Source organism: Oncorhynchus tshawytscha, unplaced genomic scaffold (genome assembly GCF_018296145.1).
Source record: "Oncorhynchus tshawytscha isolate Ot180627B unplaced genomic scaffold, Otsh_v2.0 Un_contig_3252_pilon_pilon, whole genome shotgun sequence".
Lineage (NCBI taxonomy): Eukaryota > Metazoa > Chordata > Actinopteri > Salmoniformes > Salmonidae > Oncorhynchus > Oncorhynchus tshawytscha.
In genome coordinates this window covers 111,516-129,982 of record NW_024609263.1, presented here as the reverse complement: position 1 = coordinate 129,982, position 18,467 = coordinate 111,516, and the positions used below count along the sequence as shown (strand labels likewise).

Genomic DNA, 18,467 nt, shown 5'->3' with positions numbered 1-18,467 from the left:
TTGATTTGAGTTACACATGGAGTAAACAATAAACAAGTCAATAACACAGTAGAAAAAAGAAAAAAATAATACCAAAATATGCAAACTGTACTTTGATAAAGATCCGCCTGTATTTCTGCCATCTCCACGGTACTATACCAGTTGAACAGGCTATCGTTTATGCCTGAACGAGATCTGGTCTGTCATTCTCATTTACGCATAACAAAATCCACCGCAAACCCTCCGAAATATTTCACTGAAATCCGTATAGAACCTCTGGAACATGTTGTTCAAAATATTTATTTTGTTTATTCCCCCAAAACCACGTCAACCTTTGACCTGTCGGGGATGACGTTTATAAAGAGGCGGGGGAGCTGGGGGGCGGGTTGCTCTCTTTGGTGAATTCTCTGCCTCCACTCTAACGAGCGCAGTCTGTAGTTGCGTGTTCACAGCTGGTCTCTCCTCAGCTCAGTCAGTCATCCAGCAAGCCTCCTGTACCACCACACGCACTGTACACTAGATCCTGGATTTGATCAGAAATGTTTTTCTGTAGATCGGCTTGGCAGAGACTGGGGCTCCTGTCACGAATGACAGTCGCCCTACCCTTATCCAGAAATGGTGAGTGGATTAGAAGTGGTACAATTTGATGGAGTATATTGTATTAGTTTGGGGCATTTTTATATTAAGCGTTTGTTACATCCCAGCTGACGCGTCACGCGTGCATGATGTGGGGATTTACGCGAAGGTCAATGCAATTACAGTTGGTTTTAATGACCGTCTGTGTAAACAGTTGAGGTTGATTTTATACATTTGGATGGTTTGTCCAACATTGGGTGAATTTTGTGTGCAAAATTTCAGGATTTTTCAATCAATGCAGTTTCCTTCAAATTGCGCGACATTTATGTACTTCATTCATTCCGGGATGATCCACTGCACCATTCTTTACTAGTTTATTGAAAAACATTGCAAGAAAAGTGACATGTAATCATTTCAATCTTACATTATTGCTGAGCGCTTGTTGAGGCAGTACGCCCCCTTTTCCGTTGGGGGTGTGTCCATGTCCACAAAGATTAGAACACGCAGCTCTGCACATTTTAGTTACGAAACAGCGCATCCCCGTCCAAAAACGACTTAATCGGTGTTATGTAACATCCAAGCATCAAGCGCATGTATTTATCTGATATATCCCCTAAATCGTTGCTTTTTGAAGGCTAAGTGGAGATGTCGTAGTCTATATGATGTCCTATGGATATTCTTCACGTGTGATGGTAGCGCGTGTATAGCATAGGGGTTGTGTGTGTGTGAATATAGTTATTTGGATTGGCCTATAGCAGCCCTACTTGAATTTGACCTGTCGAGTTCTGCAGAGGCGTCAAACTCTATAATCCAAATTGATCGTGATGTTGTATTCATTCTCCCCAGACTCATCAGTGTTTTGTCAGGGAGAGGGAACATGTTATTGTTGAGTTAACAGCTTTGTGTGGGTTTGAGTCAACGCAAGGAGAAGAGTGGATTTGGGTTGTATTTTTAGTGTAGCTACTTTCCCATGCACGAGCTTCATCGATAGACTGGTTCTAGTCTGGCTTCATTCCGGAACTAGAATCCCTGTTTGCTTTGTTGCATAAGGAATTTGCCCTGAGGGAGATCTGAACAGAACAGTGCTGGTTTAATTTCCTGTTTTATAAACGTTAGAGCCTCTCCAACCTCTCCGTGTTTTGACACTAGGATGTATATCCCCCTGATCTACAGCTAGAAGCATAGACATGCATTGTAGCGGTAGCTTTATCCTCTGTGTATATTCACCCTGATCTACAGCTAGAAGCATAGACATGCATTGTAGCGGTAGCTTTATCCTCTGTGTATATTCCCCTGATCTACAGCTAGAAGCATAGACATGCATTGTAAAGGTAGCTTTATCCTCTGTGTATATCCCCCCTACAGCTAGAAGCATAGACATGCATTGTTAACGGTAGCTTTATCCTCTGTGTATATCCCCCCTACAGCTAGAAGCATAGACATATTGTAAAGGTAGCCCCTGTGTATATTCCCCCTGATCTACAGCTAGAAGCATAGACATGCATTGTAAAGGTAGCTTTATCCTCTGTGTATATCCCCCCTACAGCTAGAAGCATAGACATGCATTGTTAGCGGTAGCTTTATCCTCTGTGTATTTCCCTGCTACAGCTAGAAGCATAGACATGCATTGTTAACGGTAGCTTTATCCTCTGTGTATATCCCCCTACAGCTAGAAGCATAGACATGCATTGTTAGCGGTAGCTTTATCCTCTGTGTATTTCACCCTGCTCTGGATTATATGTAGCTGACTAATGACGTATTGATCACTCGTCAGTCATTACTAGGTCTGTCAGGGCAGATGGGCCTCATGGTTAGGCTTTGGGCCTACATAGGGGCGGGCTTTTCTTCATGTATGTATAGTCCTGTGTGTGTCACTGGTGTGAATGGTCTCTATTCAGCTGGAGGGAATGGGGGGGTTTCAATGCTATTGTGCTATGATTGGCTGTCAGGGAGGAAACTGGGATCACGCGTGTCTGTGACATGTCTGACCTCTAGCTCAGCTTAACTGATTAGTGCCTAGCTACCTGTATAAATAACTGGGCCTTCACAGGAACAGACAGGAGGCCACTTGCCGTGTCATGGGATTAGAGAGGGCAGCAGAGTAGCTCTGGGTCAACCAGGATCAATGTCTGGTAACCACTGATGGCTGTGTTTTTTTAGGAATGTTTTACTGGCAATGACTGTCGTGATTTGTCTTGTCCTACCTTAGTTGAATGTATTGACTGTGTGTGTGTCTGGACCAGAGTCTGCTAAATGGCCTCTATGTAAAAGGTGGTGTGTTTTTATTTTTAAATATATAACCTTTGTTTAACTAGGCAAGTCAGTTAATAAAAACAAATTCTTATTTTCAATGACGGCCTCGGAACAGTGGGTTAACTGCCTTGTTCAGGGTCAGAACATCAGATTTTTACCTTGTCAGCTCAGATTCAATCTAGCAACCTTCTGGTTACTGGCCCAACACTCTTACCACTAGGCTACCTGCCTGTGATTCTGTTGACCTCTATCAGGGGGGGTAGATGAGGAGTCAGCATGGTAGGGTACATGTGGTTCTGTTGACCTCTATCAGGGGGGGTAGATGAGGAGTCAGCATGGTAGGGTACATGTGGTTCTGTTGACCTCTATCAGGGGGGGTAGATGAGGAGTCAGCATGGTAGGGTACATGTGGTTCTGTTGACCTCCATCAGGGGGTTGACCTCTATCAGGGGGGTAGATGAGGAGTCAGCATGGTAGGGTACATGTGGTTCTGTTGACCTCTATCAGGGGGGTAGATGAGGAGTCAGCATGGTAGGGTACATGTGGTTCTGTTGACCTCTATCAGGGGGTAGATGTAGATGAGATGAGTCAGTCATGGTAGGGTACATGTGGTTCTGTTGACATCTATCAGGGGGGTAGATGAGGAGTCAGCATGGTAGGGTACATGTGGTTCTGTTGACCTCTATCAGGGGGGGTAGATGAGGAGTCAGCATGGTAGGGTACATGTGGTTCTGTTGACCTCTATCAGGGGGTAGATGAGGAGTCAGCATGGTAGGGTACATGTGGTTCTGTTGACCTCTATCAGGGGGTAGATGAGGAGTCAGCATGGTAGGGTACATGTGGTTCTGTTGACCTCTATCAGGGGGTAGATGAGGAGTCAGCATGGTAGGGTACATGTGGTTCTGTTGACCTCTATCAGGGGGTAGATGAGTTCAGCATGGTAGGGTACATGTGGTTCTGTTGACCTCTACAGGGAGGGGAGAGTAGATGAGGGTCAGATGGTAGGGTACATGTGGTAGGTTACTGTGGTTCTGGGCTGCTCTATCAGGGGGTAGAGAGAGGAGTCAGCATGGTAGGGTACATGTGGGTTCTGTTGACCTCTATCAGGGGGGGTAGATGAGTCAGCATGGTAGGGTCAGCATGGTAGGGATGAGGACATCAACACATATGTTGCTCACACACTCACCCAGAGTTCTGTTGTCCTCTATCAGGAGGGGTAGATGAGGAGTCAGCATGGTAGGGTACATGTGGTTCTGTTGACCTCTATCAGGGGTGGTAGGTGAGGAGTCAGCATGGTAGGGTACATGTGGGTTCTGTTGACCTCTATCAGGAGGGGGAGATGAGGAGTCAGCATGGTAGGGTACATGTGGGTTCTGTTGTCCTCTATCAGGGGGGGTAGATGTGTTCTCTGCAGAGCTGCAGGATGAAATGTGATACTCTTTACATGGAGGGGAGAGTAGTTGTGGGGGTGGAGAGCTCCCTTCTGTACATTGTTTCCTTACTGCGGCCTGCTGGGCTGCTCTACAAACACACACTCTCAACCAGAGACAGGTGAACACACACCTCTTATAGAACACATATGTTGCTCACACACTCACCCAGAGACGGGTGTGGAAACACACACACACACACACACACACACACACACACACACACACACAGACCTCATGAGCACACACCACAGAGGCACTACTTATAGAAAGTGTCTCTTGTTTTTCCCCTGTAGGTGCCCCTCTGCCAGACCTTTGCATTCTGGGACACATGTTGAACTTTGAACCTAGTCCCCTGTACACCACCACGGTACAGTTATATTCCTGGTGTTTTCTCCTCAGGGCTGAATGTATACATTCATCTATAGAAGTCATTTACTCTCTAATGGACTAACAGGCAGAACTAGACAGCAAAACACGGCTAACTGTGTAGTTGACTGGTTTTATGTCGTGTGGCTGTGTCGTTTCTATGGTGTGTGTGTGTGATTGACTGGTTGTGTGTGATTTTTAGGGAGTGTTTGGGTGACGGTGTCGCAGAGGAGAGGATCTTTGGTCCAGGAAGGACGAGGTTTTATTTATGTCTGTGTTCTAAATGCACCACCATTGCCAGTGTTGATAGGATCAGGCTATTTAGTCTGAGGAGAGCCAATCCTGTCAACCCTGGCGGTCTGTTTACTGAAGACTAGGCTCCTGCTCTCCACCCAGCCCTACTGGCCATGTGGACCATGCCACCCACACAACAATAACAACAACCACAACCCATTATGGAGATTTATGGTCTTATCTCAAATCTCTATGGCTGCATTTGGGTCTTTCTTTAGTGTTGTTAATATGATGGTTCTGTGAAGATGATTCAGTGTCCTACAGTCTGACAGTGATATTACATCAGCTCTAACCACTAGGCAGGGTAGCCTAGTGGTTAGAGTGTAGAGGTGGCAGGGTAGCCTAGTGGTTAGAGTGTAGAGGCGGCAGGGTAGCCTAGTGGTTAGAGTGTTGGGCTAGTAACCGGAAGGTTGCAAGTTCAAATCCCCGAGCTGACAAGGTACAAATCTGTTGTTCTTCCCCTGAACAGGCAGTTAACCAACTGTTCCTAGGCCGTCATTGAAAATAAGAATTTGTTCTTAACTGACTTGCCTAGTTAAATAAAGGTAAAATAAAAATGCTATTCAACAAATCTGAATATATATATATTTTAGCCCAAATGAAACGTGTTTAGATGGGGAGGGGTTTAGAAAGCAGGAAATGTTGCATTTAGCTTGGTAGGATGGACTGGGATAGGTTGGCTAGTCGTGTTTAGCTTGTTTAGCTCTGTCCAATGCAAAACTAGCATTTTCCTTACTGTCTGAGTAGATGAACAAAAAGTGTACATCTAGCTTTTTATTCATATATTTACATGCTTTATAGTTTGTATATATGTATATCTCCCTCTGTATCCACAGTACCTGTCAAATGTTTGGACACTGACTCATTCAAGGGTTTTTCTTTATTTCTATTATTTTCTACATTGTATAATAGTGAAGACATCAAAACTATGAAATAACACATAGAATCATGTAGTAACCAAAAGTGTTCAACAAATCTGAATATATATTTTCGATTCCTCAAAGTAGCCACCCTTTGCATTGATCATATCTTTGCACACTCTTGGCATTCTCTCAACCAGCTTCACCTGGAATACTTTTCCAACAGTCTTGAAGGAGTTCTCAAATATACTGAGCACTTGTTGACTGCTTTTCCTTCACTCTGCGTTCCAACTCATCCCAAACCATCTCAATTGGGTTGAGGTCGGGTGATTGTGGAGGCCAGGTCATCTGATGCAGCACTCCATCACTCTCCTTCTTGGTCAAATAGCCCTTATGCAGCCTGGAGGTGTGTTGGGTCTTTGTCCTTTTGAAAAACAAATGATAGTCCCATTAAGCGCCAACCAGATGGATGGTGTATCACTGGTTAAGTGTGCCCTGAAATCTAAATAAATCGGTGTCACCAGCAAATCCCCATCACACCTCCTCCAAGCTTTATGGTGGTGGCTGCTACTTTGAAGAATCTTTCACAGACAGGAACCTTGACCATTTTTGGTAAACTGGTAAACCGCCTTTTTTGAGATCTTCATTATCCACAGTCTTTGGTAGCTCTCTCTTCTGGTCCGTCCCCTAACCATGTCCCCCTCTCCACTGGGTCTCCTTACAGTGGTTCCAGTGCGGCAGATGTCCGTCGGGATCCCCGGTGGCTCTGCCACCAACGTGGCGTACGCCGTTCTGTGTGGAGGAGGCCTCACTGCCGCTGTGGTCTACGTAAGTACTGATTCCAGATCGGTTGTGTGTGTGTACCTAATGTTAAAGGATAAGGCCTGGGCAGTACATGCTGATCCTAGATCAGATTTGTTCCTGAAGGGCACCATCTACTCAGAACCGTATTCTACTATTTGAGTATCACGCTAGACACTGATCTTAGGTCAGTTTTGTTTTGTTTCCTCCCATAATGGTTAAGGTGATCTGGAGAGCAAACACTGATCTGAAGTCTGTGCTTGAAGGTTAACTTGAACTAAGCATGCTATATAGTTTAATTTCAAGCATATTGACATTAAGTATAGATTTTTCCTGACTCTTCCCAGATCAGTTTTCCACACTATAATCCAATGCATAAACGTTAGGACACCTGACCCCAGGTCAGTGGTTTGGTTAGGGAACAGATCCCAGGTCAGTGGTTTGGTTAGGGAACAGATCCCAGGTCAGTGGTTTGGTTAGGGAACAGACCCCAGGTCAGGGGTTTGGTTAGGGAACGATGTGAGGAGAGGCTGTTTATTATGTACTTGACTCTTTACCTGTAGAGAACAGGTTACTCTGGTGAATGGAGGTCGTTTTTTAATCAAGTTTGATCAAATCTGAATGTGTGCAGGATCACATAATGATGGTGTTCTACAGGACCCAATATAATACTGTAGTATTACGTTACTGTAGGATGAAAACCCCACCACGTTTTTCTCTTATGTGGCTGAAACTCAACAGCTCTCGCCTCAACTAGGAACAATACACAGGTAGGCTATGGGTCAGTTAAACACCTGCTCTGTAAATCTCTCACGCACAAATATCATACCCCCCCCCAAAAAGAAAAACATGCTAATCTCCACTTGAAATTGTAATGATGAGAGGTTAGCATGTCCTGGGGGGTATGATATAAAATGCTAACCTCCCCTTGTGATTGTAATGATGAGAGGTTAGCATGTCCTGGGGGGTATGATATAAAATGCTAACCTCCCCTTGTGATTGTAATGATGAGAGGTTAGCATGTCCTGGGGTTATGATATAAAATGCTAACCTCCCCTTGTAATTGTAATGATGAGAGGTTAGCATGTCCTGGGGGGTATGATATAAAATGCTAACCTCCCCTTGTGATTGTAATGATGAGAGGTTAGCATGTCCTGGGGGTTATGATATAAAATGCTAACCTCTCCTTGTGATTGTAATGATGAGAGGTTAGCATGTCCTGGGGTTATGATATAAAATGCTAACCTCCCCTTGTAATTGTAATGATGAGAGGTTAGCATGTCCTGGGGGGTATGATATAAAATGCTAACCTCCCCTTGTAATTGTAATGATGAGAGGTTAGCATGTCCTGGGGGTTATGATATAAAATGCTAACCTCTCCTTGTGATTGTAATGATGAGAGGTTAGCATGTCCTGGGGTTATGATATAAAATGCTAACCTCCCCTTGTAATTGTAATGATGAGAGGTTAGCATGTCCTGGGGGTTATGATATAAAATGCTAACCTCCCTTGTGATTGTAATGATGAGAGGTTAGCATGTCCTGGGGTTATGATATAAAATGCTAACCTCCCCTTGTAATTGTAATGATGAGAGGTTAGCATGTCCTGGGGTTATGATATTGGTGTGTTACTGTCTCACTCATCATTATTCAGGATTGTCTGTAATCATGGTAGCATCCACATTACTATATCATATTTTATTCTTATTTATAATGACTCTAAAATTACACATTGTTTACCATTTTATTTCTATTGGGCACAAAATAATCTGGAACAACCAAAACAAAGTAGTATAGTCACAAGCTTGACGTAGTCGTTTGGTGCTCTGAATATGGGACCAAATACTACACTTTTGACTACTTAACACTCATACAAGTGAAATTCTCCCAAAACTGTTAGTCCCCCCCATTTTAGGGGACCATGTATAAAAAGTTTTGTAATTTCTAAACTGTTCACCAGGTATGGATGAAAATACCCTCCAATTGAAAGCTGACAGTCTGCATTTGAACCTCTAGTCATTTGCATTAAAGTGCAGGCGTACAGAGCCAAAACACACTTCTGGAGCTCACTGTGTAGCCTTGTGGTAACTGTTGTCATGGAGAATCCTGACTGCAGCAGTGGTGCTTTTTAAAGACCCTTATACCAGTTCTACAGAGAACCGTTGGCAAGGACGTGGATTAACTGGTCTAGGAACAGTGGGTTAACTGGTCTAGGAACAGTGGGTTAACTGGTCTAGTGGGTTAACTGGTCTAGGAACAGTGGGTTAACTGGTCTAGTGGGTTAACTGGTCTAGGAACAGTGGGTTAACTGGTCTAGTGGGTTAACTGGTCTAGTGGGTTAACTGGTCTAGTGGGTTAACTGGTCTAGTGGGTTAACTGGTCTAGTGGGTTAACTGGTTAACTGGGTTAACTGGTCTAGTGGGTTAACTGGTCTAGTGGGTTAACTGGTCTAGTGGGTTAACTGGTCTAGTGGGTTAACTGGTCTAGGAACAGTGGGTTAACTGGTCTAGGAACTGGTCTAGGAGTGGGTTAACTGGTCTAGGAACAGTGGGTTAACTGGTCTAGTGGGTTAACTGGTTTAGGAACAGTGGGTTAACTGGTCTAGGAACAGTGGGTTAACTGGTTTAGGAACTGGTCTAGTGGGTTAACTGGTCTAGTGGGTTAACTGGTCTAGGAACAGTGGGTTAACTGGTCTAGGAACAGTGGGTTAACTGGTCTAGGAACAGTGGGTTAACTGGTCTAGGAACAGTGGGTTAACTGGTCTAGGTTAACAGTGGGGGTTAACTGGGTTAACTGGTCTAGTGGGTTAACTGGTCTAGTGGGTTAACTGGTCTAGTGGATTAACTGGTGGGTTAACTGGTCTAGGGGTTAACTGGTCTAGGAACAGTGGGTTAACTGGTCTAGTGGATTAACTGGTCTAGGAACAGTGGGTTAACTGGTCTAGTGGATTAACTGGTCTAGGAACAGTGGGTTAACTGGTTTAGGTCTAGTGGATTAACTGGTCTAGGAACAGTGGGTTAACTGGTTTAGGAACAGTGGGTTAACTGGTTTAGTGGGTTAACTGGTCTAGGAACAGTGGGTTAACTGGTCTAGTGGGTTAACTGGTCTAGTGGGTTAACTGGTCTAGTGGGTTAACTGGTCTAGTGGGTTAACTGGTCTAGTTAACTGGTCTAGGGGTTAACTGGTCTAGGGGTTAACTGGTCTAGTGGGTTAACTGGTCTAGTGGGTTAACTGGTCTAGGGGTTAACTGGTCTAGTGGGTTAACTGGTCTAGTGGGTTAACTGGTCTAGTGGGTTAACTGGTCTAGTGGGTTAACTGGTCTAGTGGGTTAACTGGTCTAGTGGGTTAACTGGTCTAGGAACAGTGGGTTAACTGGTCTAGTGGGTTAACTGGTCTAGGAACAGTGGGTTAACTGGTCCTTCTTAGGCCTCTCCTTTATTTAACACTACACTGTTACTTACTAGTGCTGAGGGAAGAGAGGATTCAGCTTCTCAACTTAGATCAAGGCAGCCATTTTGAAATGCAGCTAGATTCACTTTCTGTGTTCTTTTAATGTGGCGTGTCCCTCCAACCTCTGTCTGTTCCATTCAGGCTTACAAGACAGTGAATGGTGACAGTGAGCGGTACAATGACCGACTCGCCGAGATGAACTTGAGGCCCAAGGGTGAGTTCTCAGTAGCCTACTGTCTGCACTGCCTCACACTCCATTGATCCACACTCTTGACATTCTACCAATAGACATGAACCATAGAATTTAGAACCATAGAATGTAGAATCCTAGGGGAGTTCTAGAATTTGTACTCAGTCTTCCAAAATTCCTCATCATAGGGGACAAGAATGGCCAGAGTTCTAGTGTCAGTTGGAGAAGGAATGTCTCATCAGAACGTTGCAACCATGACAATAATGTTTTTGTCCACACTAAGCCTAGCCAAAGGTTTTCTTTTGGCATGGACCCTGTTTTGGCGCTGCCACCGACATGCCAGCATGGTGGAATGATCACTCTGAATGTGATTAATCTAGACTGTCAGGGCTGATTTCTGTCAGTGATTAATTGACCTGTCTGGGTTCCTGGGCCCTGTGCCGTGATCGCCTGATTGGTCTGTTGGGCTAAGCTCCTTGGTTCACATGGTGTCGCTGAGAGCTCTGATTGGTTCATGTAGTTTTAGTCTAGTTTTCTATTCCTACCTACATTCACCCATCCTTAGTACACTAGTGGCCATACAGTGTATAGACAAACCCTAAATCTATATATAGACAACGGGTGTCATTTTTTCTTTTTGTGTTACAGGCGAGGCAGACGGGGAGCTCATTTTGGACATCTTTTAGCGTGCCTGTGAGAAATGTAGCTTGAATGCTTTAGCAGATCCAGTCTCTCCGGCGCTGTGGTGATGGGAATAGAGTGCCATTTGAGACACTAGTCCTACCTGGCATGAAACATCTTACAACTTCCTGTCAGAACAAAGCGTAACCAACTGCCATTTCATGTTTGTGGTGGTGGTGGCGGCGGGGGGGGCGCGACATTTTGTAGGCTTCGCTATTCGATCACATCAACTTTAAATTAAATTCTACACTTCCCCTGACACACATGGCACTGGTAGCCAGTTTGTCATTGCTAGCCAACAAACTTTCAATAACTAACTTGGATTTCTACACCTGGCCTACACATATTCAACGACCTCTACCCCTTTAAACATTCTAAACTCTCCTTTACCTGTTTCCAAAATAGCTCCATAAGCTGGGCACACTTGAAAAGAAAAGGGTAATGTTGAGCTTTGGCTCCTGAACTTGGTCAGGGAACAATGCATTAACACTGTTGTTCTTACCGGTGTCCGTCTATCTTTGCTTGCGTATTATTGTGGTTTTACTCTGTAGTATCGTTTACTCTGCACACATCTCCACACTGTTCAGACTAAGCCATGGGAACTCCTTCATTCCCTTCATATCTACCTGTTGGTCCTTTTCTCTTTTCCTCATTTGCATATCTTTTGGTGTATTCCAAAAAGCTTGTTATTTAGTTTTCTATCCTGCCTGCATGTTATGTTTGGATGTTTGCCTGTTGCTTAGTCTGTCACAGCTCTATCGCCCTGAGTACCTGACCCCAAGTTCCTCGTCTTCTTAATCATATCATTTAGAACCAGTTGAGGCTGCTGCTGTCATTCCTGGCTAATCAGTTGATCTTATCCTTGTTCGTGTACTTGGATATACTTCTACAACAGAATGTGTCTGGACCTTTTAACTAGTCAGGGGCCAGTTTAAATACCAATACAGACCACTGGCTAATCAGTTGATCTTATCCTTGTTACCTATTATAATGGTTTGTTTATAAAAAAACAGCTGTTTTCAGTTAACCTTGAGCTTAACTCTGCTCCAGGTGTTCCCTCTGGCTGGGAGTGTGTCCCAAGAGGTACCCTATTCCCTATTTAGTGCACTACATTTCACCAGGGCCCATAGGGCTCTGGTCAAATGTAGTGCACTATGTAGGGAAATGGGATGTGTCTTGGGATTGTCGCTGTGTCCGATAAGGTTACTAGCCGTCAAAGAAATCCTGGCTTCCTCCTTCTGTCCTTGTTCACTCTATTTCTTGCCTCCCCCTGTTAATCATTAACGCCCTTGGACCAGAGATCTGTATATCAGGTCTCCACCCGAACGATGGGAGTTGTTGTCCCAATGGCGTGAAGGCAGGCGACGAGCTTGGCTCCAAAACAAGCCATAGAAACTCATTGGACTTATTTTGGACAGATTTTTGGCAAGAGTGACTCTCTGACGATCCTTAAGTTGACACCTAATGAGCTGCAGCTCACCTCTGTGGCATTAACAAGCTGTCAAATCACCATCCTAGATTCCACTATTCCTCGCCTCTCTCTCAAAGGTCATTGGAGGAAAGGATCCGAGCTCTTTGCCCCTCTGACCTCCCTCCAATGACCTTTTGAGGGCTTGTAATTGAGGAATAGGGATTTGATGTTTTTTTCAAAGCCATAGGGGTCCTTTGCAGCTGAGCAGGTGTCACCAGCCTGGTCGGAGCCCTAAACAACCAATGTGGTTTGAGTTGTCTTTGTTCAACTCTGAGTTCAACTCAGGATGACTGCTGATACGAATGTGGTTTGAGTTGTCTTTGTTGAACTCGGAGTTCAACTCAGGATGACTGCTGATACGAATGTGGTTTGAGTTGTCTTTGTTGAACTCGGAGTTCAACTCAGGATGACTGCTGATACGAATGCGGCTCACCTTTTTATTTTAGCCAGCTACATTTCTATGCCAGTGAATCCTTCAGAACGAACTTGCCCCGGGCAGGTTAACTATACTTATCCTGAATGAAGTGTTACAGCTTAGAGTTGAGGACCGTTCCAATTAGATTTCCTCCCTCTTGAGTGGATCATCTCTTTATTCTCCATATTCGAGGGAGACGACTGACTCTCAATATTTTATTAATCAACTGTTCTCGTGTTAAAAATTACAATCAAATACATATGATAAAAAACATTTAGTGACTGGATGCATTTGAAACTTCACATGCGGTTAAACTTTCCTAATACAGTTATTTTTATCATGGGACTGGGAGGGAAAGGGTCTAAGAACACTGAAGAAACTATGTGTTAGACTGTACTTCTAATAGTCCATTCCGCGTGGTCTCCGCGCCGTGGTCTCCGCGCCGTGGTCTCCGCGCCGTGGTCTCCGCGCCGTGGTCTCCGCGCCGTGGTCTCCGCGCCGTGGTCGCGCCGTGGTCGCGCCGTGGTCTCCGCGCCGTGGTCTCCTCCGCGCCGTGGTCTCCGCGCCGTGGTCTCCGCGCCGTGGTCTCCGCGCCCGCGCCGTGGTCTCCCGCGCCGTGGTCTCCGCGCCTCCGCGCGTCTCCGCGCCGGGTCTCCGCGCCGTGGTCTCCGCGCCTCCGCGCCGTGGTCTCCGCGCCGTGGTCTCCGCGCCGTGGTCTCCGTGGTCTCCGCGCCGTGGTCTCCGTCTCCGCGCCGTGGTCTCCGCGCCGTGGTCTCCGCGCCGTGGTCTCCGTCGTGGTCTCCGCGCCGTGGTCTCCGCGCCGTGGTCTGCTGAAATTGCAGGGTGACTTTTTTTTTTTGTTTCAATTTTTTTGATTTAGTCAAACATGAAAATGTGGCACTCTGGCACATGGATTGATGTTTTAGAATTGTCAATGACGGGTTCGGCGGGTTCGGCGTTCGACGGGTTCGGCGTTCGACGGGTTCGGGGTTCGACGGGTTTGGTGTTCGACTAGTTATGTAGTTACAAGTCTGGCTCGAGCAGGCTCAAGGAAGTGACGGGTGCACAATCAATATCTACTTAATGAGAAAAGCCTGAGCTGGAATGTGAAGCTACCTGAAGCTAGCTCATTTCAGAAAAGCCTGAGCTGGATTGTGAAGCTACCTGAAGCTAGCTCATTTCAGAAAAGCCTGAGCTGGATTGTGAAGCTACCTGAAGCTAGCTCATTTCAGAAAAGCCTGAGCTGGAATGTGAAGCTACCTGAAGCTAGCTCACTTCAGAAAAGCCTGAGCTGGATTGTGAAGCTAGCTCATTTCAGAAAAGCCTGTGCTGGATTCTGAAGCTACCTGAAGCTAGCTCATTTCAGAAAAGCCTGAGCTGGAATGTGAAGCTACCTGAAGCTAGCTCATTTCAGAAAAGCCTGAGCTGGATTGTGAAGCTACCTGAAGCTAGCTCATTTCAGAAAAGCCTGAGCTGGAATGTGAAGCTACCTGAAGCTAGCTCACTTCAGAAAAGCCTATATCTAGCTATATCTAGCGAGTATATCTAGCTACGTTTGTAGTATACACCTCGGGGTTTCCGGAGGGTTCAAAGGTCAAACTGCGTCACACATTAAAAGGTAGTTAACTGCTTAGCAGAGGACTAATAACTGAAAGCAGTTTAAACTTAATTTAGTATTTCGTATCCTTTTGTTCCTGATCAGGATACTTTCTACACAGGGACCAGACCACATGGTACAATTTAGAATCTGTCTTTAGGGGATCAATGTTAGAATTGGACAAAACCCTGTAGGGGGGGATAAGACCGTGTCCTCATCTTTCTCTCTCTTCCACTTCTCTCTCCATCTCCTTCCAGAAGCAGCACCAGCAGCAGAGGAAGCAGCACCAGCAGCAGAGGAAGCAGCACCAGCAGCAGATGAAGCAGCAGAGGAAGCAGCACCAGCAGCAGAGGAAGTTGAATCCCCAGAAGAACCGGCACCAGTAGAAGCAGAGGTGTTAGCCGAGGTGGTCGCTGAGACTGCCGCAGTCGAGGAGACGCCTGCAGCAGCAGAGGAAGTCGTGGCAGAGGTCGCAGCCAAATCCGTCGCTGTCCTAGAGGCGGTTGCAGAGGTTGCTTCGGAACCAGAGGTCGTCGCAGTTGAGGAGGCGCCCGCAGTGGAAGTTGCCGTGGTTACGGAAGAAGCTGCACCGGAGGCTGTCGCAGAGGACGTCACAGATGCGGCTCCTGGCGTCGTGGAAGAGGCCGCCGGTGAGGAAGTAGTGGCCGAAGTAGTGGCCGAAGTAGTGGCCGAGACGGCTCCCACCGCCCCTGAGGCAGAAGCAGCCCCTGCCGCCGAAGTAGCAGCATGAGGGGTCAAAGGTCAACCTAGAGGGGTGTGTTTAGCTGTGGTGTGTCCCTCTTACTACTACCCCCCTCTCACAGGCCCCCTCTACACCCTATTCCCTATGTAGTGCACTGCTTTCCCTGGTTTAAAGTAGCACCCTACGTACGGAATAGGGTACCTTTCTGGATCACAGCCCCCTATCTACTAGCACATGTTACAATAGGAAGCAGGAGGTGGACTATGTTCTGTTGAAGAACACTTTAGTTAGGGATGATGTCATGGTGACGGGGACAGCTGTCTCTTCTCATTTCTGACTCCTTTACACCACAGCTAAATACAAAGGCGTTTCAGGTTTTTAAATCATTCCCGCTCTATTTGTCAAACAATATGGTCCTATTTATCAGTGGGGACAGGAGTGGTTTTTTCTGGTCGGGTCATGGTTGTTGGGGAAAACTCCTGGCTCTGTTTTTCTGAGGAGTTCCTAGGTGTTAAAGGGGAAGTAAAGGGAGATATTGGATTTATGATGGTACATGTTGTCCTGACCCACAAACCTATGTGCCTCTGAAATGGCACCCTAATCCCTATATAGGGCCCATAGGCTCTGGTACATTGTCACTATATAGGGAATAGGTTGCCTTTTTTTGGACACTTCTAATGTAAAGTTTTCCCAAGTGGCCCTTAGAAATCAGGACAGAAAATGGCAACTTCTTTTCCTTCACTTTTGTCTGAATGACTTTGTCCCTTAAGATTCCAGATGGATGGCGGAGTTCTACATAATGTCAGTCTGCCATCTTGGCTTTGTTAGAGTTTGCTGTCCATTTTGACGATGCGTTGAACGTGCTCCAAATTCAGATTGAAAGGAAGGTCATGTTATGAACCTCGAGACGATAAGCACTTCAAGCAGGTTAAATGGTTATTATGCAAGTAATAAATATACCAGTCAGAGAAGCATTTTAATTGCTTTGTGAACTGCATCTTATTGTGAAATGTGACCAAAAAACTGCTAGCTCCTTCCTCCTCCCTGCTCTCTCCTCCTCCTCCTCTAAGTGCTGCTCACACCTCTCCCTAGGATAAGCTCTAGAAGGATTAGTCAGTGATGTCATAAAGCTCCGTGTTCCAGTGCCCAAATGGAACTCCCAGTGATTGGAACTTTGGGGATCAGTTGGTTCTGTGTCCTCACTGATCTCTTTATGACATCATTTCTGTCTGATCCTTCTTATCACGTCCTAGACACTGTGCCAGGGAGAAGTCTGCCCCCACCAAGCACAGATAAGGGATCACTTCCCCCCCTGCCCCCAATGCTGAGCAAATAGGGCTGCAACCAGTGGTTCCGGAAGTGGATTCTCAACCCTCAAAACCCGTAGTGGTATCAAATATTAGCAATATTACTGTGCAACGAAGATGTTCTATTTTCAACCGAGATTGCAAAACAATTTCTTATTGTTGATGTAGTGGCCATCGGTTATGAATGTTTAAACCTCTGAGAAATCATGTTTGTATTGTCAGTTTGTTTCAAAGAGCACCAAAGCCTCCACTCACCATGGAGCCTCGCGGTCTGTATTGTCCAATCACAGAGCAGATCCAAGTCACGTGATCTGTTAGCACCACATAATGTGGCATCGAACAGATCACGTGACTTGGATCTGCTCTGTGGTTGGATGATACTACAGCTATCGCGTACCATCATGTGTTCGCTAACAAACCACATTACTTGTGTTCTGCTCTGTGATTGGATGACACAGACCCCACCCCCCGCTACACTTTTAGTGTTTTAAAATGTTTTAAAGCCATTTCTAATCTTTTCAATTATTGGTTCATCCAGGAGATTTGTGTAGCTATTCATCATTTGAAACTGCGGTAAGCAGCATGTATTTTAAACAAGTGTTTATACAAAGAATTTGTGGCCTGTCAGTTCCTGGAACCGTAACTGTGGGAAGAGGGGCGCGGCCCGTTGCAGCCCTAGGAAGTGTTGAATTAAAAGCGGGGTCTTGGATAAGTGCTTGGTGGGAGGTGACTTCCACTAAAATACCTTGTTGTTTACAGAACCTTGAGCCTTTACCTTCAACTTCAAACCTCACGTAACAAACTGTAGTAGTGCATTTCTTCTTTACCTGCCTTACCTCCTAGTGGAACATTTGATCTAGAACAGTCCACTACTAGTTTAATCAACCAACACTGCATTGTAACCACGGTGACTGACACACAAACCAGCCAGGACTTCCATGATGTAATGAAGCTGTCCAGGACGATGCCCCCAGGCTGCATCCCACATTTCACTTGCCCTCCTACCCACACACTACACATCACTTGATCACGCACACACTACACATTTAATTTAATTATTTTACCTTTATTTACCTAGGCAAGTCAGTTAAGAACAAATTCTTATTTACAATGATGGCCTCCCCCGACCAAACCCTCCCCTAACCCAGACGATGCCGGGCCAAACCCTCCCCTAACCCAGACGATGCCGGGCCAAACCCTCCCCTAACCCAGACGATGCCGGGCCAAACCTCCCCTAACCCAGACGATGCCGGGCCAAACCTCCCCTAACCCAGACGATGCCGGGCCAAACCCTCCCCTAACCCAGACGATGCCGGGCCAAACCCTCCCCTAACCCAGACGATGCCGGGCCAAACGCTCCCTAACCCAGACGATGCCGGGGCCAAACGCTCCCCTAACCCAGACGATGCCGGGCCAAACGCTCCCCCCCAGACGATGCCGGGCCAAACGCTCCCCTAACCCAGACGATGCCAGGGCCAAACCCTCCCTAACCCAGACGATGCCGGGCCAAACCCTCCCTAACCCAGACGATGCCGGGCCAAACCTCCCCTAACCCAGAAACGATGCCCAGACGATGCCAAACGCTCCCCTAACCCAGACGATGCCGGGCCAAACGCTCCCCTAACCCAGACGATGCCGGGCCAAACGCTCCCCTAACCCAGACGATGCCGGGCCAAACGCTCCCCTAACCCAGACGATGCCGGGCCAAACGCTCCCCTAACCCAGACGATGCCGGGGCCAAACCTCCCCTAACCCAGACGATGCCGGGGCCAAACGCTCCCTAACCCAGACGATGCCGGGGCCAAACGCTCCCCTAACCCAGACGATGCCGGGGCCAAACGCTCCCCTAACCCAGACGATGCCGGGCCAAACCCTCCCCTAACCCAGACGATGCCGGGGCCAAACGCTCCCCTAACCCAGACGATGCCGGGGCCAAACCCTCCCCTAACCCAGACGATGCCGGGCCAAACGCTCCCCTAACCCAGACGATGCCGGGCCAAACGCTCCCCTAACCCAGACGATGCCGGGCCAAACGCTCCCCTAACCCAGACGATGCCGGGGCCAAACGCCCCCTAAACCCAGACGATGCCGG

The 18,467-nt window shown here is 46.6% G+C and overlaps 1 protein-coding gene across 1 annotated transcript; it reads left to right on the top strand.

The window, feature by feature from the left end:
• The first annotated feature begins 359 nt into the window (after positions 1–359).
• On the top strand, positions 360–16,881 carry LOC112239521 (cytochrome c1). The gene is made up of 4 exons (XM_042314695.1): positions 360–597; positions 6,486–6,589; positions 10,153–10,225; positions 14,623–16,881. The coding sequence occupies exons 1-4, from the start codon at positions 519–521 to the stop codon at positions 15,114–15,116; spliced, it is 750 nt and encodes a 249-aa protein (XP_042170629.1). The 5' UTR covers positions 360–518; the 3' UTR covers positions 15,117–16,881.
• Positions 16,882–18,467: the final 1,586 nt, after the last annotated feature.